Source organism: Balaenoptera borealis (genome assembly GCF_965194805.1).
Source record: "Balaenoptera borealis genome assembly, chromosome: 6".
NCBI lineage: Eukaryota > Metazoa > Chordata > Mammalia > Artiodactyla > Balaenopteridae > Balaenoptera > Balaenoptera borealis.
Window position 1 is genome coordinate 6,993,628 of NC_138863.1, and position 20,115 is coordinate 7,013,742.

The window sequence follows — 20,115 nt, forward strand, 5'->3', positions numbered from 1 at the left end:
CAGCCCCCAGTAAAATCCCGGGATGCTGAGTCTCTAACAAGCGTCCCTGGTAGATGACATTTCACATGTGTTGTCACAACTCATCAAGGGAGGAATTAAGCATGTCCTGCGTGACCCCCAGAGGGAAAGAAGGACTTCTGGAAGCTTGTGCTTGGTCTCTCCTAGACTTCATCCCAGGCACATTTTCCCTTTGATGACTGTGCTATGTCCTTTCACTGTAACAAACCACAGCTATATGACTCTACACTGAGTCCTGGGAGTTTTCCTGGAGAATCACTCACTGTACCTGGATCATGGTCTTGGGGACCCCTGACACAGGCTATAATCTATCTTTTGCTTTGAAGTTTTTAGGATTTTTTCTTAGAATCCAGTGTTATGAGACTTTCCAAAGTTGCATGTGCCTCAGAGTGTGCTGGACACTCGGTGGGCCATTTTCAGTCTGGAAACTGATATTGTTCAGTCCTGAGAACTTCTCTTGAATTGTTTCTTCAATGTATTTTCTCACTGTTTCCCGGTTTTCTCTTACTGACTCTCATTATATTGGTATCGGACCTCCTGGACTGGTCTTCTAATTTTCAAAAATCCCTTCTCTCCTATTTCTCCTCACTTTGTCCTTTTGTTCTACCTTCTGGGAGCTTTCCTAACTTTATCTTTCCACCATTCCTTTGAGTTATTTTAAAAATTTCTGGGCTTCCCTGGTGGCGCAGTGGTTGAGAATCTGCCTGCCAATGCAGGGGACACTGGTTCAAGCCCTGGTCTGGGAAGATCCCACATGCCGCGGAGCAACTAGGCCCGTGAGCCACAACTACTGAGCCTGCGCATCTGGAGCCTGTGCTCCGCAACAAGAGAGGCCGCGATAGTGAGAGGCCCGCGCACCGCGATGAAGAGTGGCCCCCGCTTGCCACAACTAGAGAAAGCCCTCGCACAGAAACGAAGACCCAACACAGCCAAAAAAAATAAATTAATTAATTAATAAAAAAAAAATTTCTGAAAAAAGATTCTGCTATAATGTTTTTATTTTTCCTTACTAATCTCCTGTTCCCTTCCTTCTCCTTTTTCTTCATTTTTATTTTGCTCTCGGAATGCTCCTTTAGTAGCATTCTGTTCTTGTTTCCTGGTCCAATTTCTTTTCACTGTCATAATTTGTTTCCTGCAAGTTTCCTATTCCAGGGTTCTCTCCAATGTCTGGTGGTCCTTGGCTGTGGATCCCAAGAGTGCCAGTGGGGGACTGTCCAGCAAGGTTTCTCCACTGGGTGGTCTCACGGGTTGATTTGTGGGGAACCTCTTCATGGCAGTGTCTTTAGATTTTTGTTCCTGGGCTGGTCACGTGGTCCAGGAAGAATCTTCCAACTGCCTGCCTGCAGGGTGTGGGCCTGGCTGGCAGCACCCCGAGCTGGGCAGGGGTGAAGGCTGGCGTCTCAGCGTTCAGAAGTAACTGTTGTTGAGCCCTCTGTTTTTGGTAGTTTCCTCTGCCCTCACCAGGCCCGGTGTCCCCCAGTCCCTTACCTCCTCCAGAGAATAAAGCTCAGGTCTTCCGCCTAATGTGTGAGGGGTAGCCGCCGGCTGCGTGGCACGGACAGGGATCTGGTGGGTCTAACGCTTTTAAAGAGATTTTCATCCAATCCTGCTGTTTATAACCCCAGCTTCACCCTCACTCCAGGGGCCCCGGTTGCTATCGATTCCTATGCCCTTTGTGGTTCCGTGGTATGTCAGGCGTCTCAACTTTTCCTATGCCATACTTAAAATTTAGCTTTTTTGGCTCCTATAAGTTGGTTATCATTATCCATCTGCTTTCCAGCATTCAGAATTGTGTTGCCGTTCTCTTCCCTCCTGTTTTCTTTGTCCCCGTGAGTTTTGCCTTTAGGAAGGGAACTGACAATCGTGTGTGTCTTCAGCCACCATCTTGAGCTGAAGTCTCACTCTAGGGAAATCGTGGGGGGGCCCGTGCTCTCAGAAGTCCCCTCAGCCTTGTCAGAGGCAGTCAGTGTCCCACAGCGTGACTCCTACTGCTGCCAACCGGAATGCCCCAGCTTCTCCAAATCTGCTGCTATTAGGCTATGTCTCCTTCCCCTGAATTTCTGGTTTTCCTTCTATTTGCAGGACTGTGTCACGCCCCTGGGACGTGACATCTTGCTTGCTCAGAATTAGTATTATTAATACTATTATTAGTGTTAGTAGCAGGGTCAGTAAGTGGCCCACTTGTTCCCATACCTAGTTACATAGAATCGTTTTGGTTCCTCTTCCCTTGCCCCTCTCCATCTCCTCCATCAGTCGGTCTGAGCAGTTCTACCTCCAGAACGTTCCCAATCTGCCTATCTTTCCCCATCTCAAGCCACCACCACCTCTTGCCGGCCACTGTCATAGCCCTTTAATTGGTCTCCCTGTCTCTGCCTGCCCTCTGCCACCATTTATTCTCAGCACAGCAGCCAGAGTTCATTTTAGAGGGGATCACACCATTCCCCTGCTTGAAACCTCCAAACAGTGGCTCACTGCACTTAGAACACATCCCGGGTCACCAGGGCCCCGTGACCTCTTCATCCTCCGAAGTCCCAGGCAGAGCCACCTCTGTGGTGTGAAGCTTCCCCACACAGCCCCACACAGAGCTCGTCAGTCCTCCTCCAGGGCTAACGTCACATCTGACCCACATTCTAATACATGCGCACAGGTCAGCTTTTTCTCCTGAACTGCAGATTCTTTGAAGGAGGGCTATAACTCAGGGCTGGCCCACGGAAGATGCTCAAAAGAAAAATGTCCGTCGAATTAACTGACAAGAATTCACAGTGCTTCTCAGAATCCTGAGGAGCTTTTCTATCAGTCCAGAAACCTCAAGTTTTTAGAGCAATCAGGCACTCTCTGACAATCTCCTTACTCACTGTAGGTTTCTGTTTCCTTTTGTCAAAGTTGGGTCCACTCCTTTCAGTTGTAAGTCAGTCTCTGTGGCCGTTAAGAGGAAAGTATGGTTCTAAGCCCATCACTTTCAACAGCCCTCCCCTGCTCACACCCTCAGTAAGTCCCCAGCTCTCCTGCCCAAGTTGGCAGTGAACGGAGCGGTCCTGCCCCGGCACTGCGATCCCAACTCTGTGTGAATATGACAGCTTGTCACACTCCAGTGTCTAGGGACTTTGTTTCCTGATCCGTCGTCCTCCTCATTGTTCGGTTCTGCCTTCCTCAAAGCTGCCTTGGAGGGATAATTATATGATGATGGTGGTAGCAGCCAATTTTTTGAGCATCTACTAGACGCTAGACACTGTGTACTTTGATGTTTACTTACTGAAGACTCACGGCAGCCCTACAGGATGCTACTATACCTATTTGACAGAATAATAAACTGAGGACAGAGAGAGGGCACTAGACCAAGGTCACAACCGGCTGACCTGGGACTCAAGGCTGGGCTTCTAACACCTCCCTGTGCTCCTAACACCACTTTTCTCCTTTCTGCATCCCACATCCCGCACAGGGCTGGTCCCCAGACTTCCATACCCCCTGCTGCCCTGAGAGTATCCCTTGGGCCTTCGTGCCACAGCCCAGGTGGGACTCAGGAGCAGGAGGTTGCAGGACAGGGCAGGCCCCTGTGGGGAAGCCCCCATGGCCTCTACCTGGACACTTTGCCGTGGGGTCAGTGCTGCCTCTGGGCACATGGGATGTACTTTTACAGGCATTAGCTCACCGACTCATGACAAGCCTATTATTCCCATTTCACAGATGAGAAAATGGAGGTACAGAGCAGTTAAGCAACTAGGCCAACATGATACAGCCAGCAAGCGTCAGAGCCTAGATTTGAACCTGGGTAGTCTAGCCCCGGAGCCCATGTGTGCTCTTATCCTCTGTCCTGCTGTTCCCAGCATAGTGTCTGACATCGAGTTGGTGCTGAACACACAATCCCCTTCCCGCCCCGCCTGTATGTCCAGCCCTGGGAGGTTCTAGGGGTGATGGGTGGCATCTGCAGGGCTTCGCTGTCAGGCCAAATATCCGTCATCTGAATAGACCAGCTCAGGCCAGTGTTCTTGATGGGGCAAGGCTGTGGCTCGTGTCCTGTAGCCTAGAGACCCCTGTGGGATGTGCTGTGACCTGCTCCCATTTGCCATCTCTGCTGGCGAGAGCTTCAGAGTGGGTGGTGCTGACCCAGGACAATATCTGAAGGCCACTCCAGCTCATGGGCTAAATGACAGTGGGCAGACAGTATGGAAGCACAGCCCACGCTCCCTACGGGCATCTGCTTGGCCAGGCTAGTGCGGCGGGACCTCCCCAACTTTTCCACACCAGCCGTCAGTCATGGTCTCCAACTAGAACCTGCTTCCAGAACATTCCACCCCACAAGTCAGGCTTCTAACAGAACCAGAGGAGAGTCCTCTGCTTCCAGACAGCAGGAGAAAGATTTTACATGGTGACCGCATGCACACAATTTCTATGTGTGTGTGCATGTGTATGTATAGCTACAACACAAGTTTCATGAAAAAATATTTACCTTTACTCTCTACTTTGACGTTTTCTGTTTTATCCTTCTCTGTTCTTTCTCTTCTCATACTACTTTATTAAGAACAAAAGACACTGATCACGCCTGGAACTGCCAGGTAAAATACAGGATGCCTGGGATTCCTTTACAGAAAAAGGCATACCTTTTTACTATAAGTATGTTCCAAGTATTGCATGGGACATACTTATACTAAAACTTTTTCACTGTTCATCTGAAATTTAAGTTTAACTGGGCATCCTGTATTTTTATTTGCTAATCCGGTATCCCTAATTATATGCTACTAAACAAATTTTGAGCCCCTGCAGAATAAAAAATACTGTTTACAGACCAGAGGGACTTTGTCTTCAGGGGTTTGAAAACCTGAACTGGAATACAAACTGCTGTGTGAAATTTGAGGGGAGAGTCCACAGCACTTACCAAGTATCTCAGGGAATCTGTCAGCCAGGCGAGGATAAAATGAGATCAAGTAAGGAAATGTGGCTCAGAAAATATCATGTTACGATACATAGGCTCCCCGCATCGTACAGATGGAGAAACTGAGGCTTGGAGCTGCCCCCTCCCTGGCAGGCCAGCCTCCGAGGCCAGTGATGCCAGGGGCATATCTGAGCATTTTCCCCTATTCTGCTTGGTTGCTGCCCAAAGCCCTGCTGTCCTCCAGGGGTCCCTCCCCTGAGAGCCTCTCTGTAGCCTTTCTCTTCCCCTGACCTTGGCCACACTGCAGGCTGTCACTTGCCATCCTCACTATCAAGGCTGCCAATTCTAGACTATGCCTCCAAAACTGCCTCCCCACCCCCTCCCCAGTTATTCTCCATCCAACCTGTGGCCTTCTTCGGAGCACTCAGTAATAGCTGAAATCATCGTATTGACATATTTATTGGCCACTCAATGCATTGGAATGTAAATTGAACGTGGACAGAGTCTTCGACCATCCTGCTCGCCCTGGATCCCCAGTGCCTGGCCCACAGCAGCTTCTCTATAAGTTTTTGGCGTGTGAACATTTTCCATTTTACTGATGAGTTTGTTTGAAATGCAAAGCCTCAGTTGCCCAGAGTTGGCTCCTATGTGCTAGGCTTTCCTAAGGAGCCTTACACGTAGATCCATTCACATGAGCCTTATCATCCCCATTTTACAGATGAGGAAACTGAGGCCCAGGAAGGTTAAGTGTCACGTGCAAGGTCACACTGGTGCTAAGTGGCTGAGCTGGGATGTGAATTCAGACAGAGCTCATGACTTTAATGCCATGCTAAACTGTTTCTCTGTCTGTGCTACCCTAGAGATGCAGCCTGATTCGGTCAGCAGGGCCTGAACCAGGCACAATGATGACCAGACGCGTCAGCCTGGCTCCTAGCAGGGGAGAGCATGAACACACGTGGAACCGCCACCCAGGGCCAAGTATAAGCTCATTTCCCCAGGGTGGGAGGAAGCAGGTGGAGCGTACAGGGCAGGCCTCAAGGTAGAGGGGGCACGAGAGGGGAGCCTTAGGACTGGGGGTTCCCACAGGCAGGCTGAGGGTTGGTGGGTACCCCAGCCGAGGGCGGAAGGTGCCTAGCAGGACTTGCTTTCCCAGCAGGCTGCTGCTGACCGGCCACAGTAAGGGCATTAGCAGAATGAGAACTTTACAGACATGAGGGGGCCTTACTTTTCTTGTGGCTGTAGAACTTGTCCTCAGAACCATCCTTGGACTTCTTAATTATCAGTTTCCCAGATTCAACATCAACTTTGAGCTGCAATTTCTGAGGAATCCCCAGAGATTCTGACTTCACCTGTGAAAAGGAGGTGGGTGGGGGAGGGGAAGAGGAGATGTTGGTTATCCCTTCTCTGTGCTTTCACGGTGCCAGTCTGTGACCCCTTGTCGATATGACTGGGCGGCCCTTGGCCACGTGTCCAGCCCTGGTGTCCCTCCCGTGCGGCACCACTGGGCTTCTGTTTCTGAGCCTCCCCTGCCGCAGAGGGAGTTTCCATGGGCAGATCCTGAGAGTCGCTAAAACGTGGGAGGAGCCCAGCTTGTCCACTGTGTGCACATCAGCTATTCCGCCAACAGGTTTGGTGGAGGGAACGGATGAACAACTGGAAGATGGTTTATTCACGGCTGAACGTGACAACACTCATTAATCGGATGTGTCATCTACTTCCACAAAGGATTTCAGTAACAGATTTACGCTCCTGGGCCTCGTTACAACCAATAAATGAACATTCGCTGATAATAATTAGGAAAAAGATAATTGCCTAGGCATGTTCAGAAGATGGAAATACTTCTTAATACCGAATTGTCATCAGGGCTAGGAAGGATTTGGGGGTGGGCATCCTGTCCTGCTTCTGAATGTGGAACCAGTGCTGGGCAAAAAGAAAAGAAAAACAGCGCGCTCGGGGTCCGGGTCGCGAGGAGGAGGAGGAAGTGGCGGGCGGAGGGGAAATGGCTGCCGAAAACAAGCCGGAAGAGCGTTTCCCGAAGCGTATTCTGCGGAACTAGCACCTACCGTGTTCTCAACACCGCGCCACCTATAGAAGATGATCATGGGAACAGCGATAGTAGTCATGTAAACATCTTTTTACCGAAAAAGCTGCTTGAATGTCTGCCGAAATGTTCAAGTTTACCCAAAGAGAGGCACCGTTGGAACACTAATGAGAGATCATGACGCAGCCGTCCTTTTGGATTTCTTTTTAATAATGTGTGACCCTTCACCTTTGATCCCCTGACCTGCATTACCTTGGTAACCATTTCATTTCATTTTTTGATTTTGGTGTACAAGCTGTAACATTTCATCTCTCAAAGTGTCACACACTGATTTCTTCAAATAGAGATACCCCTTTGAGCGATTAAAAAAAGAAAAAAAAAAGAAAAGAAAAGAAAAACAAATTTCTGGGCCTGGAGATTCTAACTCAGTCACTTTCAGGGAAGTCACAGGAATCACTTTTTTTTCCCCCGAATCCCTCCTTGAGGCACTATTTTGCAGCCAGTTCGGGGAGGCCCTCTGTTTGATGACACTCACTGCCCCCATTTGGAGCAGGACGAAGTTTTGGCATCTTGGGCCAATGAGAAGCTCCTTCCTTGGGAGCCTCCCCACGGCGAAGGTTCCACAGGTTCATCTGGGCACCCATTCTACGGTTTAATCATCTTCCCAGGGAGCTGGTTCCGCTGACCGTCAATCTCAGCCCAGCCGTTGGGCTCCCTCCTGAGCCAAAAGCCCCCCTTCCACAGGGACCAGAATGCCCGCCAGCCCCCTCCTGTGAAGCACAAGTCCACAGGCACTTACCTCAAAGGTGACTGGTGGGATGAGGGAACGCCGGTGGGAAGACTCGGGACCCTCATGCAGCAAGGCCTTGACCTGTGGGCAGGAAAGCACGGGGCCCTTCAGGCTGGGAGATGAAGGGAAGGCAGTACAGGTTCGGACAGAGTCACAGGGATACCTGGGCATTCTCCAAGCGAAGAGGGGGCCAGAGAGAAGTCCAGGGAAGCTGCAGGGCCCCCCACATACCTTATCTTCAATAGAAGACAGGAGACTTGTCAGTTGGCTGAGCTTGGCCACCATGTTGATCGGATTGGCCTCACCAGGCACCTGGGACATGAGGAAAAGAGCAAACAAGGACGGGATGCTGGGTGCCAGCCACTGGGAGGCGTCAGGCTGAGCGCTTTCCATGCTTCATCTTGGTTCATCTCCCTAACAATCCCACAAGTACGATTACTGTCCCCCTTTGCAGACAAGGAAATCAGGGATATGTACAACCACCTCAAAATTATCATGACCAAAAAATACATCTTCCTTTCTTCTTCCCTCTAAATCTGCTTCTTCCCTGGTGCTTCTCAGTTGCTTAAACAAAACCCGAGGCCTGTCCTCGATGATAACCTTTCCACCCTCCTACGTGTACTGCATCGGTGCTCCTGCTTCCAAAACACAGCCGTCCCCTGCTCGAAACCCCCTCGTCCAGCTGCTTCCCACCACTGAGAGGAAATGATCCAAACTCTTAAAGACTCTGTATGATCCACCCCTCAGCCCCAGCCACGCTCATCCTCACTTCTGATCTGCCCTTGGCCTTGAGCTACACTTTCTGAGGAATCCCTAGAAACATGGATGTCACCTGAGAAGGCCACTTCCTTGTCATTCAGGTCTCAGAGCCACAGAGAGGTCTTCCCTGACCACACGAGCTAAAATCATCTCTACTAGATCACCCTGCTTTGTTTCATACCAATCACCACGATTGTTTATTTGCTCTTTGTGTATTTCCCCTGCTAGAATGTAAACAATGTGAGAATTGGGACCGTGAGAAATGTGTCCGGTGCTGTGACATTGGTGCTTGGCCAGTTGAAGATGCCCGGTAAAGTTGTTCAATGCATGCCTGAGGCCCAGAGAGCTGAAGTTACCTGTCAGAAGTCACACAGCTAGTAACGGCACAGCAGGCCAGGAAACCAGGTCTGCTTGGCACCAAGTCCACGGTCTCCAGCATTTATTCACAGAACAAATATTTACAAAGCACCTATTCTGTGCCAGACACGTTCCCAAGGTGCTGGAGATGTAGAGTTAAAAGGGCACCATCCCCGCCCTCCACTAGGACAAGAACACCAGACTTGATGATCTTGAACACCAAGCAGAGTGGAATGAGGGTTATCACCAACGAGGAGAGGTCCCTTTACCCCACCCCTTCCTGAATAAGTCAGCCGGGTTACACAGGCTTTTTTTTTTTTTTTTAATAAGTATTATTATTATTTAACGATTTATTTATTTTTATTTATTTATTTATTTATTTTGGCTGCACTGGGGTCTTAGTTGCCACACGCGGGGTCTTCGTTGCCGCCTGCGCACTCTTAGTTGCGGCGCGCGGCGCCTAGTTCCCTGACCAGGGATGGAACTCAGGACCCCTGCATCGGGAGCGCAGAGTCTTACCCACTGGAACCCCAGGGACGTCCCTACAGAGGCTTCTGACCTCAGGTTCCCAGCAGCCGCTTTAGCTCTCTCCTTCTGCCGTCACCAACCCCCATCACTTCTGACCATCAGCTGTACCGCTGCTACGGCCACCTCCAGCACAGCCATCACCGCCTTCATCGGGGCAGTTACTCTTTGTCACGACTTTCTCTAATTCTTTTTGGTTTGGCCCTTGCTCCTTGATAAAGCTCTCAATCAGTCTTCAGTTATTATTGATCAGCGGGAGGGCTCAAAAGAGTGGAGCTGAGATGCAGGTAAGAATGGAGCAGGACAGCAGGTGGGAGAGTACAGGATCCCCTGTTTTAGGGGTGTTTTTCTCATAAAGAGTTGAAAAGATGGCAGATTCAAACCCCTTCATCCTCCTTCAGACACTGGAGATCGCCTGCTTGCTACCCGGGCCATCACCTGGTGGTTGGATGGTGTCTTCCCCACTCTCTCTTTGAATCTATGTCTTTTGGGGCAGGTTTGGCAAAGATGTACAAAGTATAAATGAAGCTACCAACCAAGTGGGAGTTAGTTCTTGGAACAAAAGGTATTAGAAGAACGCTGGAGCTTAGCCTCTACTGCCTCGTTAGGCAGAATACATGTGACCATGTGATGGGTTCGTATGCTATGCCCAGTGTGTTTAAGATGTATTGACTCTTCTAGTCCTTGGTTTGCAGATGGGGAAATTGAGTCAGAGTGGTGAGTCACTTGTTCAAGGTCACACAGCTGGTGTTGACCTGAGATTTGAATGTAGATCTCGCCCAGTGGGTCTCAGCTGGTACGGATTTTGCCCTCTGGGGTCATTTGACAATGTCTGGAACATTTTGAGTTGTGAAAATTGGGGGATGCTAATGGCATCTAGTGGGTAGAGGCCAGGATGTGTTAACATCCTACAAGGCACAGAACAGTCCCCCACAGCAAAAAATGACCCGGCCCCAAATGTCACTAGCATTGAGCTTGAAGGCAAAATTCACAACTCAGCCTCAATGTGGGCGAATTGGTCTGAGTGCCACCTGTGGGTTTGTAGAAGCTGACCTAGTTATTGCACTTAGCTTTTCAGTTGAACTTCGGAGGATGTGGGCTCCAAGGTTAACGACTCTCTGTTCTTACATAGGGCAGACCCAGGGCTCTCCCCAGACTTCGGACCAGCAGTCATTTTGATAATGTTGCATTTTGCACCTCCCAGCAGTTCTCAAATAAATGTCACGCAGGGGTCCCCATCTCATCTTGCCTACCTAACGGAAAGGGCCTAGTGCTGGTAAGAGGCTACCATGGCCAGATGTCTCACCCAAGCAATTTCATTTACTCCCTCATATACCCCTGCAGTGGCAGATATGACTATGCCCATTTCTCAGATAAGGCAACTAAGGATGGGTCAGGCGGGAGGGAGGTGAGTCAGATATTGAACTTGGATGTTTTTGATCCAGAGGCCAGTGTTCTTGCCTCTACCTCAGGCAGCCTCGGAACTCCCTCTTCCATTTGTGAATTTCTGGAGGCATCAAGACATTGCCTGCTTTCCTTGACAAGTCAGGGTCTCAGACAGGAGGGTGGCAGCCAGAACCGTTTCTCTAAATCCTGAGGCCACGTCCCATCCCGTCGCTACTCTGTTCTGCCACCGTCCCATCCCGTCGCTACTCTGTTCTGCCACCGAATGCAAACACTTTGGCCTTTTGCACGCAGGGCACCATGCTGGGGCGTGGCTGTTATCAGCTTATCTCTCTGGAAGCTTCTCCCTCTTCTAATCCTACTTCAAAGATTTGGGTGTGTGGTCTTGTATTCAAACAATTTAAATTTTAGTGTCTGGTAGGGTCTCTGTTTTGTCTAGATTTGCTTTTACTTTCCCGGAAATTAACCCACCATTCACTTCAAGGAAAGCAAAATTACGTTTTTGGTTTTTTTTTTATCCTGATGAATTTTTAAGTTGTACAAATAGAACACAAATTTTCTCAGTTAAAAAAAAAACTCCAAAAAACCATTTGGGCAAACCTGAAGTCTCCCCTGACCCAGGCCCCTTTGGCCCAATTCCATCCCGTCCTCGTGGTGAACAGAATAGCCCTTTGGGTATAAACACTTCTGGTACGATTTCCACATGTAGACTTACATCCTAGTTCATATATTGTTCTGCTGTTTGCTTTTTTCACCCAACAGTATGCCTTGAAGTCAGTGCATCCACCTTAGAACAGAATTCTGCATCATACTTTAACCCTTTCTCTCTCTGTGTTTCCAGCGTTTCTGTTTTTAGAGACAAAGCTACGATAAACATTTTTGTCAACATCTCTGTGCAAACATGTAGACCCTAAGGCAGCTGCCTGCAGGTAGAATGGCTTGCTTGAAGGACTCCGGGCATTAAACATTTTCATGCCGACGGCTAAATTGCCTTTCAGGAAACCCATTTCCACTCTCAACTGTGAGCAATGAACCCGTGCAAGTCCCTGACCCTCATGTTAGAGCCAAGTCCTGGCTTCACCAATCAAATTTTCCTGTCTGAGAGGTAAGAATAGGGCTCCCTGCCTTGCAGGTCATTTTCCAGTTACTAATGAGGTGTTACTAACATCTTTTCCAGGGTATCCCAGCTATTCCCAGTCCCTCTTCAGTCAAACAGGCTTTTAAACTCCTCTTCCCACTTAAAAAATTTGGTTGCTTTTACTTAATCGTGTGTGGAAGGGTTTGCTTTTTAAACATTTTTAAACCCTTGTCCCTTGCAAGTGCTTTCTCTGGAAGTCCTATCTGTGCCTTGTTTTTAGCTTTGCCGAGGACACCTTCTGTGACACAGACAACTTGGCCTTGGCCCCCTGCCAGGCTGTGAGCGTGCATATGTGTGTGCGTGTGTGCGTGTGTGTATGTGTGTGTGTGTGTGTGTGTGTGTGTGTGTGTCTGGCGGGGGCCTGCCTTCACCTGCTCTTCCTGGGGCACGAGGCGGGATCAAACATTTAGGCACCTCGTGTTTTTTTCAGTTTCTGATGAGAAATGATGGGAAAAGGTCCTGCCTTGCCTCCTTATTCAGCACTAATAAGGAGTTATGCTGGTGGTTGCATAATTTGAAATCTTTATTCCTCAAATCAAAATCCAGCGGGGGCGGGGGGATAAACCTTACTGGGAGTCAGGGTGCTGAGGCTCCCCGGCCCCCTTATACTCTGGGGGTCCAACAAAGGCGGTGCTTCCTTCTGAGCCCTCGGGACATTGGTTACCTCTTCTCCCCATGCCCCATCCGACACCCCCCCCACCCCTCCCCCACCGGTTTTGTCAATCTCATCTGTCCAATCCCAATGTCTTTACCTGAGGCCGTGGACGCAGGCCAGGGGAGAGCTGCTGGTCAAACAGCCTCTGCAGAGATTCCAGGGTAGGGAGGGTCCGGGTGACTTCGCTGGGGGCAAGAGACAGGGTGAAGGTCAAGGATTAGTGAGGACCCAGTGAGGCATCGGGCACACAGGCTCCAGCTGGAGACGCGGCGTGGTCACACCCACTCTGGCAAAGGCAGGGATCCTTCCCAGAAGGACAATCCCGGGCAGAGATCCAGGCCTGCCGGTACTGGTCCACCTCCTGAGAACCCCCCACCCCTTCCGTCCTGACCAGGACCAAACTGGAGCCGCGATGCGTAAACCTGATTCACCTTTGTTTAGCCACACTCAACTACGCAGCTCGTAGAAAATTTGAACCTAGAATCACAAAACTACTTAGAAATAATTTAGTAATCTATGGTCCCAAACTTTAGTGTTTATAAGAATCACACCCTCACCGAGTGTTAGAAACGCAAACGTCTGGGCCCCAACCTGCTTTGGTCTGGAATCTGCATTTTAATTTGGTGCCCCAGGGGCTTCGCGTGCCAGCAGTCTGTGCTTTCCAGTTCACATCTCCTCCGAGCAGCTAAGGTGGAGGCCCAGAGAGATCTGTCATTGTCTAGTACGCTGACAATTCCAATACCAGGGCTTTATTGATCCTTTGTTCCCTTCTCATCTTTTTCTATTTTCCCATTGTTTTGGGCATGGTGGGCAGACAATTTTGAGTACTATTTTTCATCTATTATTTCATCAAAAACTGTTCATGTTTTTACACATTCAACATTCCTAGTGGTTTCAAAATATTCTCTCAATTAAATGTACCAAAATCAATTGCTAGATATTTGGGTTATTTTGAGATCTTGGTGATTATAAATAAAGGCTGCTGTGAACAGCTTTGTTCATATAGCTCTTCTTTACTTATTTTCAATGACAGTTTTAAGATAACCAGAGATTATGGCTCTTGATCAATATCGTTAAGCCTTTGAGTGACGGTGGCCTTGGGCACTGTTCCAGCCTCCTCATCCTTTGTGCTATCTGAATTCTGTTATTCTCTTCTCTCTCTTTTAGTGGGCATAACAGTGCATTTTAATACTGATGAATTGATTTGCATATCTTTAATTTCTAATGTCTAAGTATTTTTCTGTCTGGTTGGTTTCTATTGTATTTCTCTTCCTATAAACTGTTCATGTCCATTGTTGGTCTTCTGTTGGGAATTTTGTTGGTATTTTTTACATTGGTATAAACTCTTTACTTATTGCTTTGCTTTTTATTTAATCTAGGTGTTGTAAGTTTTTGTTTTTTTTTCCCATTCTGTTGTTTTCACCCTAGGTAGGCTGGATTTCATTTTAAAGTGCTTTATAGTTTTTTATTGCTCTATTTTTCACCTTTTCCTTGGAATTTTTTTTGCTTACCTTAGTTAAAAATTTATCATCAGTATCTACTCGTGAGCAATTAGTAGCTCACTTTAAATTGGTTTCTCACTCTTTTAAAAATTATGTTATAAACAGGGTTTTGGGGGGTTGTTGTTATATCTTTTTAGTTCCTTACTTCATCTGGAATTTAAAAAAAATATGTGGTGGAAATAAGTTCACCTTTTTCCATGTTGCTATTCATTTTCACTCAACTGCACTTACTCTTTTTTCCACAGATCTTTTGGGCTAGATCATTGCACAAGCTCATCTTAAATATGATAGGATTTATTTTCAGAATTCATATCATTCATTCAACGAAAACTCTGGAGTGCCTCATATGTACTAGGCAATGTCATGTTCATAGATTTATACATGTCACCATTGCAAGGATGGTGTTGTAGCCTACTGGCTTTGATTGGCCATCCTTGGGACGCCTCTGGGGGCCAAGGATGGGGTGGGGGGAGGTAACTGGCCTGGGGAGGGGGAGGGAAGTGCCAGGCAGACAGGGTTCTCAGTTTCTATCCCACCTCCGACAGAGCTACTCTGTTAACATAGTGGTATTCTGTTTAAACTGTCATTTCATAAAAGAATTCTAGGCCAAAAAAAAAAAGAAATTCTAAAGCACTAATTTAGAACATGCTTTAACATCAAATAGATCTCCCTCTTTGTTCTCCTTTTTAAAAATGTTATTTTAAAAACACAAGTACATATACACAAACTGAATCTTTAGGATTTTCTAAGAATAATGCTGTTATTCTCTGTATTTCTAACCTTGGTAAAATTTTGAGAAATCTGGCTCTCAGACGTGTCTGGAGGTATTGGTTAGGGTCAGAATGACCAATGACACATAGGGACTTGAGTTGGAAGACTTAAGAACTGGTCTTATCATACAGAAAGGATTTGTCCAGGGAAGTTACCATCAGCAGGGTCCCTGGGAAGCTTGTCTCAGCTTCAGGTCACCAGCTCAAGGGAAGATGGGGAGCAAAGACAGGGAGGGCTGCAGTCCTCAGGCAGGTCAGACCCCAGAGACAGCCCAGAAGGGGCCTAGGCCCCCTGAGGAAGCCCTTCCAGAAGGAGAGGCTCCTCCCACCTTGGTCTCAGAGAGATGGTTAATTTCCCCAAGATTCCCATTCAGTTTCCAGCTAGCACATCCAGTATCTCCCAACGGGGAACTCCAGACTCAGAAGAAACATTCTGATACTTTGTTGTTTTCTTAATTTTTTCTTCTCTGATTTTTTGCTTCTTTTTCTTTTTGCTTTAGCAAAAATTTCTCATACAGTATTAAATAATCAGGTGATGATAGGCATCTCTTTTTCTTTTATTAAAATGTTTAATGGAATGATTTTAATGTTTCCCTGTTAAGTGTAATTGGTTTTACATTGACACATATTGCATTATTAAGGAGGGATCCTTCTATTCCTTTTTAAATAATGATTTTTAAAGATTAGAAATGACTTTTATCAAGTCTATTAATACATCTATGCAAATGATTCCCCTATCTCTAATCTCCTGCTAAATTACAGTGTTTTCTTTATGTTAACTCACCCTTACAGTGATTTCTTAGATAAAACCTACATTTTTCATATCACTTAAATTATATTTGCTAGAATATTACTGAAATATTACACATTTATATCAATAAATGAAACGATATAGTTTATTTCAGGCTATTTTCTTGATTAGGTTTTCGGATTTGAATTGTACTTTTCTTGAGTATTGAATTAGGTGATTTTTGTCATTCCTGAATAATTTATAAATCATGGTTATTATTCCTTGAAAGTTCAAAGAAGGCATACATGGTAATTTTTATATTTCATATTTCACATAAAATATTTGTTTCATTTAATTATAATTTGAAGATTTGTAGCCACGTAATTGTACACTGTACTCTTTATTGATTTGGAAATCTTTAATGCAAATTATTAAATCTCCTACATTTCTAATTTTTAAAATTTCCTTAATTGACTTTTCCCTAATTTATTTCTGTTTTTAACTATTTTCCCCCTGCTCTTTTCCTTTCCAGTTGTTGTTATTGTTCATTCGCTTAACAGAGATTTCTTAAAGACTCTGTTTTGTTCACCGCTGTATCTCTAGCCCCTGGAACAGTGCATGGCTTGTAGTTGGCACACATTCAATCTTTGTTCACGAATACTGAATACATTACTGTTTCCAGTACTTTGCATGACCGTGGAAATATCAAGGCAATTGGGGTATGACCCATGATGCCTTCAGGAGACTGAGAGCCTGGATTAAGTTTGTATGCTTGACTTATTGTTCCACACCCCCCTTTCCATAACAGAGCATTTAAAGCTATGGCTTTTCCTCCAAGTAGTGCTTTGGCTGCATCAGCTAGAGTTCTGATATACAGAGGCTTGATTACCCTGGGCCCCCTTTCCCCTCCATCTGCACTCCGCCCTGCGGTGACCTTACCCCACTCATCTCCCAGCTTCAAGTGCCAACTGCATGCTGATGACTCCCAGATGTATACCCTTACCCCTGAGGTCTCCTGGGCTCTAACTTCTAGAACTAAATCCTTGGTTGGTGGCTCAGCTCACAGGATGTCTAATAGAGCCTCAAGCCAATGGTAGCTCAGAGAAAGATGCCCCTCGTCCACTCCCTCCTCTTTGACTTTCCCCATCTAAGTAACTGGCATCATCCACCACTCAGCTGCTCGCACCAAAAACCTAAGGGTCACCCTCGATTCGTCTTCCCCCCACCCTACATCCATCTGCCAGCTCCACCATCCACACACGCCCCGGGTCACACCAGCCCTCAGCACCCACATGCTCCCAAGCCTTGGGTCATCTAGCTAATATCTATCAGCTGTTCCTGTGTGCCAGGCACTGTCGAAACCCAGGACTCAGCAGGATGCAAAACAGACACAAATCCCTGCCTCCTCTTGCTTCCCTTCTCGTGGGCCACCATCAGGTCACAAATATAGTAGCTCCCAACTGTCTGCTGCTTTGGGTCTGCCTCCTAAGATCCAGTCTCCACTGCCCTGACTCAGATTACGGCACAATCCTGAAAATCTCTACCAGGCCTTGGGAGTCCTGTGTGATGTGGCTCCTGCTGGCGTTGCCAGATAGAACACAGGACACCCAGCTAAATTAGAGTTTCAGATAAACAATGGATAATCTACTAGTGCAAGTATATCCCAATATTGCACGGTATATACTTATGCTAAAAAAGTATTTGCTGTTCATCTAAAGTTCAGACTTAACTGGCCATCCTGTGTTTATATTTGCTAAATATGACCACCCTATACCCGACTCTTCCCAACCTCCACTCCTAACACTTTCCTTCGCTCCTTATGCTCCAGCCCCACAGACTTTTTGTTCCTCGAGGCTGGCCTCATTCCCGCCTCAGGACCTTTGTACTTGACATCCCGCTGCCAAACAGCTGGATGGCTAGCTCCCTCTTGTCACTGAGGTCCCAGCTCTGTGACTGCCTCAGAGAGGTCTTCTTGACCCCCAAGGGACACTAGCACCCTCCCACCCAACGTCTCTCTAGCACTTTTCCCTATTTTATTTTGTCATGATGTTTACTAAAATTATCTTGTTTAGTTACAGACTTAATCTACCGCTATACTTCCTTGCTAAGACATCAGCTCCAACAAGGTCTAAAGAGCAGGGACTCTGTGCATTGTGTTTATTGCTGCATCCCAGCTCCCAGAATAGAGCTCAGGGCAGGCTCTCCATACATATGTGTTAAGTGAGTGAATGAATGAATGAATGCATTGAACAGCTGTTCCAATCAAAGCAGTTTGAAAACTACTAGTTTATAGTTAGTTTCATGGAACAACATCTGCAGGGGTTGCAGGGGGATGGGAAACATAATTTTTTCCTAAGATTTTCTAAAAGTCCATCCCTAACCGCGTCTTCAAGCCTGACTATCACTTTGCCTATGAAGCGAAGACAAACGAATGCTGGGGGTAATTTCGAACATCACGCGGTCTCTCTACTTCTAACTCGAAGTTAACTGCTCAGTAAATAAAGGCCTGTGGAAGACTAGAGAACTAGCTATGTTGAGGAAGCTGCTGTCACCATAAGGATGAGGTGACCCAGATTCTAGGAAAGTCCAGGTAGCAAAGCAGTGTTGGGGAAATGTGCTGAGTGTACTGGGTGAAACTTGCGGAGAAACTTAAAGGTATACCTCCTCTGGACAAGGAAGCAGCAAAGAACAGGATTTCCACTGGAGCAGAAATAAAAGCTTGCTACCAGTCATGATGAAATTGTGTTTCTTGAAAAGAAAGTGCCGTGTGTGTGTGTGTTTCCTAGTGATAAATGATTTATAACAAACAGCATCACATGGAGAAATATCTCTCTGTGGAAATCTATAAAAATGATGGCTCTGGGTCCAATGGGCTGAAACTGCATTAGTTGAAAGCCAATTCACTGAAAGTAAACCTGACTGGCCAATTTGATGAGTGCTCAATTTGTCAAAGAAATTATTTGTTAAACTTACCAGATGTACTGATTGTGCTTTTTAAGAGCCTTTAGAAGGAAAGTTCAATTTGATTGCTGATGATGAAAGATTCTTTTTTGCATAGAAACTAAGCTAAGATAGATATGGCACCAGAGAAACTGACAAAAGAATTTTGAAACTGCTGTATATGTAATAAAACACAAAACACTATATAGGCTGATAAAACCTCACCCACATGAAATGCTATTTTTCCAACCAAAATGTCGACCTTTCATTTGCCATGGGATTGTTCTGGGTCCCTGTGATTTCTTTCAGATGCTTTTAAATGTGATTTTCTATTTTTTCAAGCATTTAAAAAATTATTTTGTCAATTCTTCAGAGAGCGTATCAGCTTTAAGTTTGCCCTTTTAACAATTAAAATGTAATTAAACTTAATTTTAATGGTAATGAAATTAAAGCACATAATGAAATTAAAACACTAAAAGAAACTAGAATTTTTACCAATTGGTCCTTCAGTGAATTCAATAGCAGAACACTGAAGTTTTGGTGAATTGGCTCACTTTAAAAACCTGCCGTCACTGGCAATCTTGAGCCATCATCACCCACGTAGAAAATAGGCTGATTTTAATTTATCTCCTCTTGGTGCCCTTATGTGCTTATCAAATGTGCTGGCTGCAGCAAGAAAGACGAACAGCAGCAAAAGCCTCAGCCTCTGGATCCTTAGCAAGTGTGGAAGGGTTGGCAGTGTACTCCCGCCCACCCCTTCCCATAGCAACTGGCCTCGAATTAACTTTCGTTTAAAAAAAAAAGCCAACAACCACCAAGTTCAAATGCCATGAAAACAAAACCTCCAACAACCAGATTTCTAAGCCCCACCAACAGCCCAATTATCCTGAGCTGGACACCCGGGCTAAGTGCAGGGGTCACCCTAACGAGCTGGTTCTCTCGCCCACTGTCCCCCTTCCTCCCATCCTCACAGGCAGCCATTACCCATAGAGCTCCTTGCAGAGGAGCACGGTCAGTTTCTTCAGATGAGGCAGACTGCAGGAGCCCGACTTCACAAAATCAGAGTCCAGGGTGAGCTGAGTGCTTAAATAATCTTGGATCGCTTTCAGATGCTCTTCTGGAAGCCTGAAGAAAAAAAAAAGGAGAGATAACAACATGCTTCTTCGGTTCCTAAACCATAGACACCAACAGTAACAGGTAGAAGAAGAAGTCTGAATTCTCAGAGTCTCCAGCTGAGACACCGGCCCCAGGAGAACATTCGCACACCTGGACAGGCTCCCTGGGTCTTACTGAAGGGGTGGAGATCAGGTCAGACAAGAGTAAAGGGCGCGCAAGGGAGGCTGCCTCTAAACCCACCCATAAAGGCTTTTCCGGTAGGTGGAAGGAAGTGATACTGGCTGGGGATGGGAAATGTTTATCCTTTGAAAAGGAGACAGAACAGCTTTGAAAATGTACAGAGGACTTGTTTTCCTGCTTCATCAATTCCTAAAGATAGAATCTAAGGGCTGAGGGATGCTCTAGTCCAGAGAGGGCAAATGGCTCCAGCTCACAGGCCAACTCCAAGTTCACAGGCAAGGGACACCTGGAACTCTGTGTCAAGGAGGTTCCCAGTCATC

At 46.6% G+C, this 20,115-nt stretch overlaps 1 protein-coding gene and 1 pseudogene across 2 annotated transcripts in view; one reads left to right on the top strand and one right to left on the bottom strand.

The window, feature by feature from the left end:
• The window catches only part of INPP5D (inositol polyphosphate-5-phosphatase D), a 144,000-nt gene that overhangs the window by 57,668 nt on the left and 66,217 nt on the right, over window positions 1-20,115 (bottom strand). Inside the window, exons 5-9 of the mRNA XM_082395832.1 lie at window positions 19,484-19,624; window positions 12,655-12,742; window positions 7,951-8,031; window positions 7,729-7,800; window positions 6,114-6,237 (exon numbers count right to left, since the gene is read on the bottom strand). Coding sequence (XP_082251958.1) covers window positions 6,114-6,237; window positions 7,729-7,800; window positions 7,951-8,031; window positions 12,655-12,742; window positions 19,484-19,624 — 506 coding nt within the window. The remainder of the gene's footprint in view (window positions 1-6,113; window positions 6,238-7,728; window positions 7,801-7,950; window positions 8,032-12,654; window positions 12,743-19,483; window positions 19,625-20,115) is intronic.
• On the top strand, window positions 6,372-7,607 carry LOC309630523 (calmodulin-binding transcription activator 1 pseudogene; annotated as a pseudogene). Its single transcript has one exon. The product of its transcript is annotated as a calmodulin-binding transcription activator 1 pseudogene (transcript).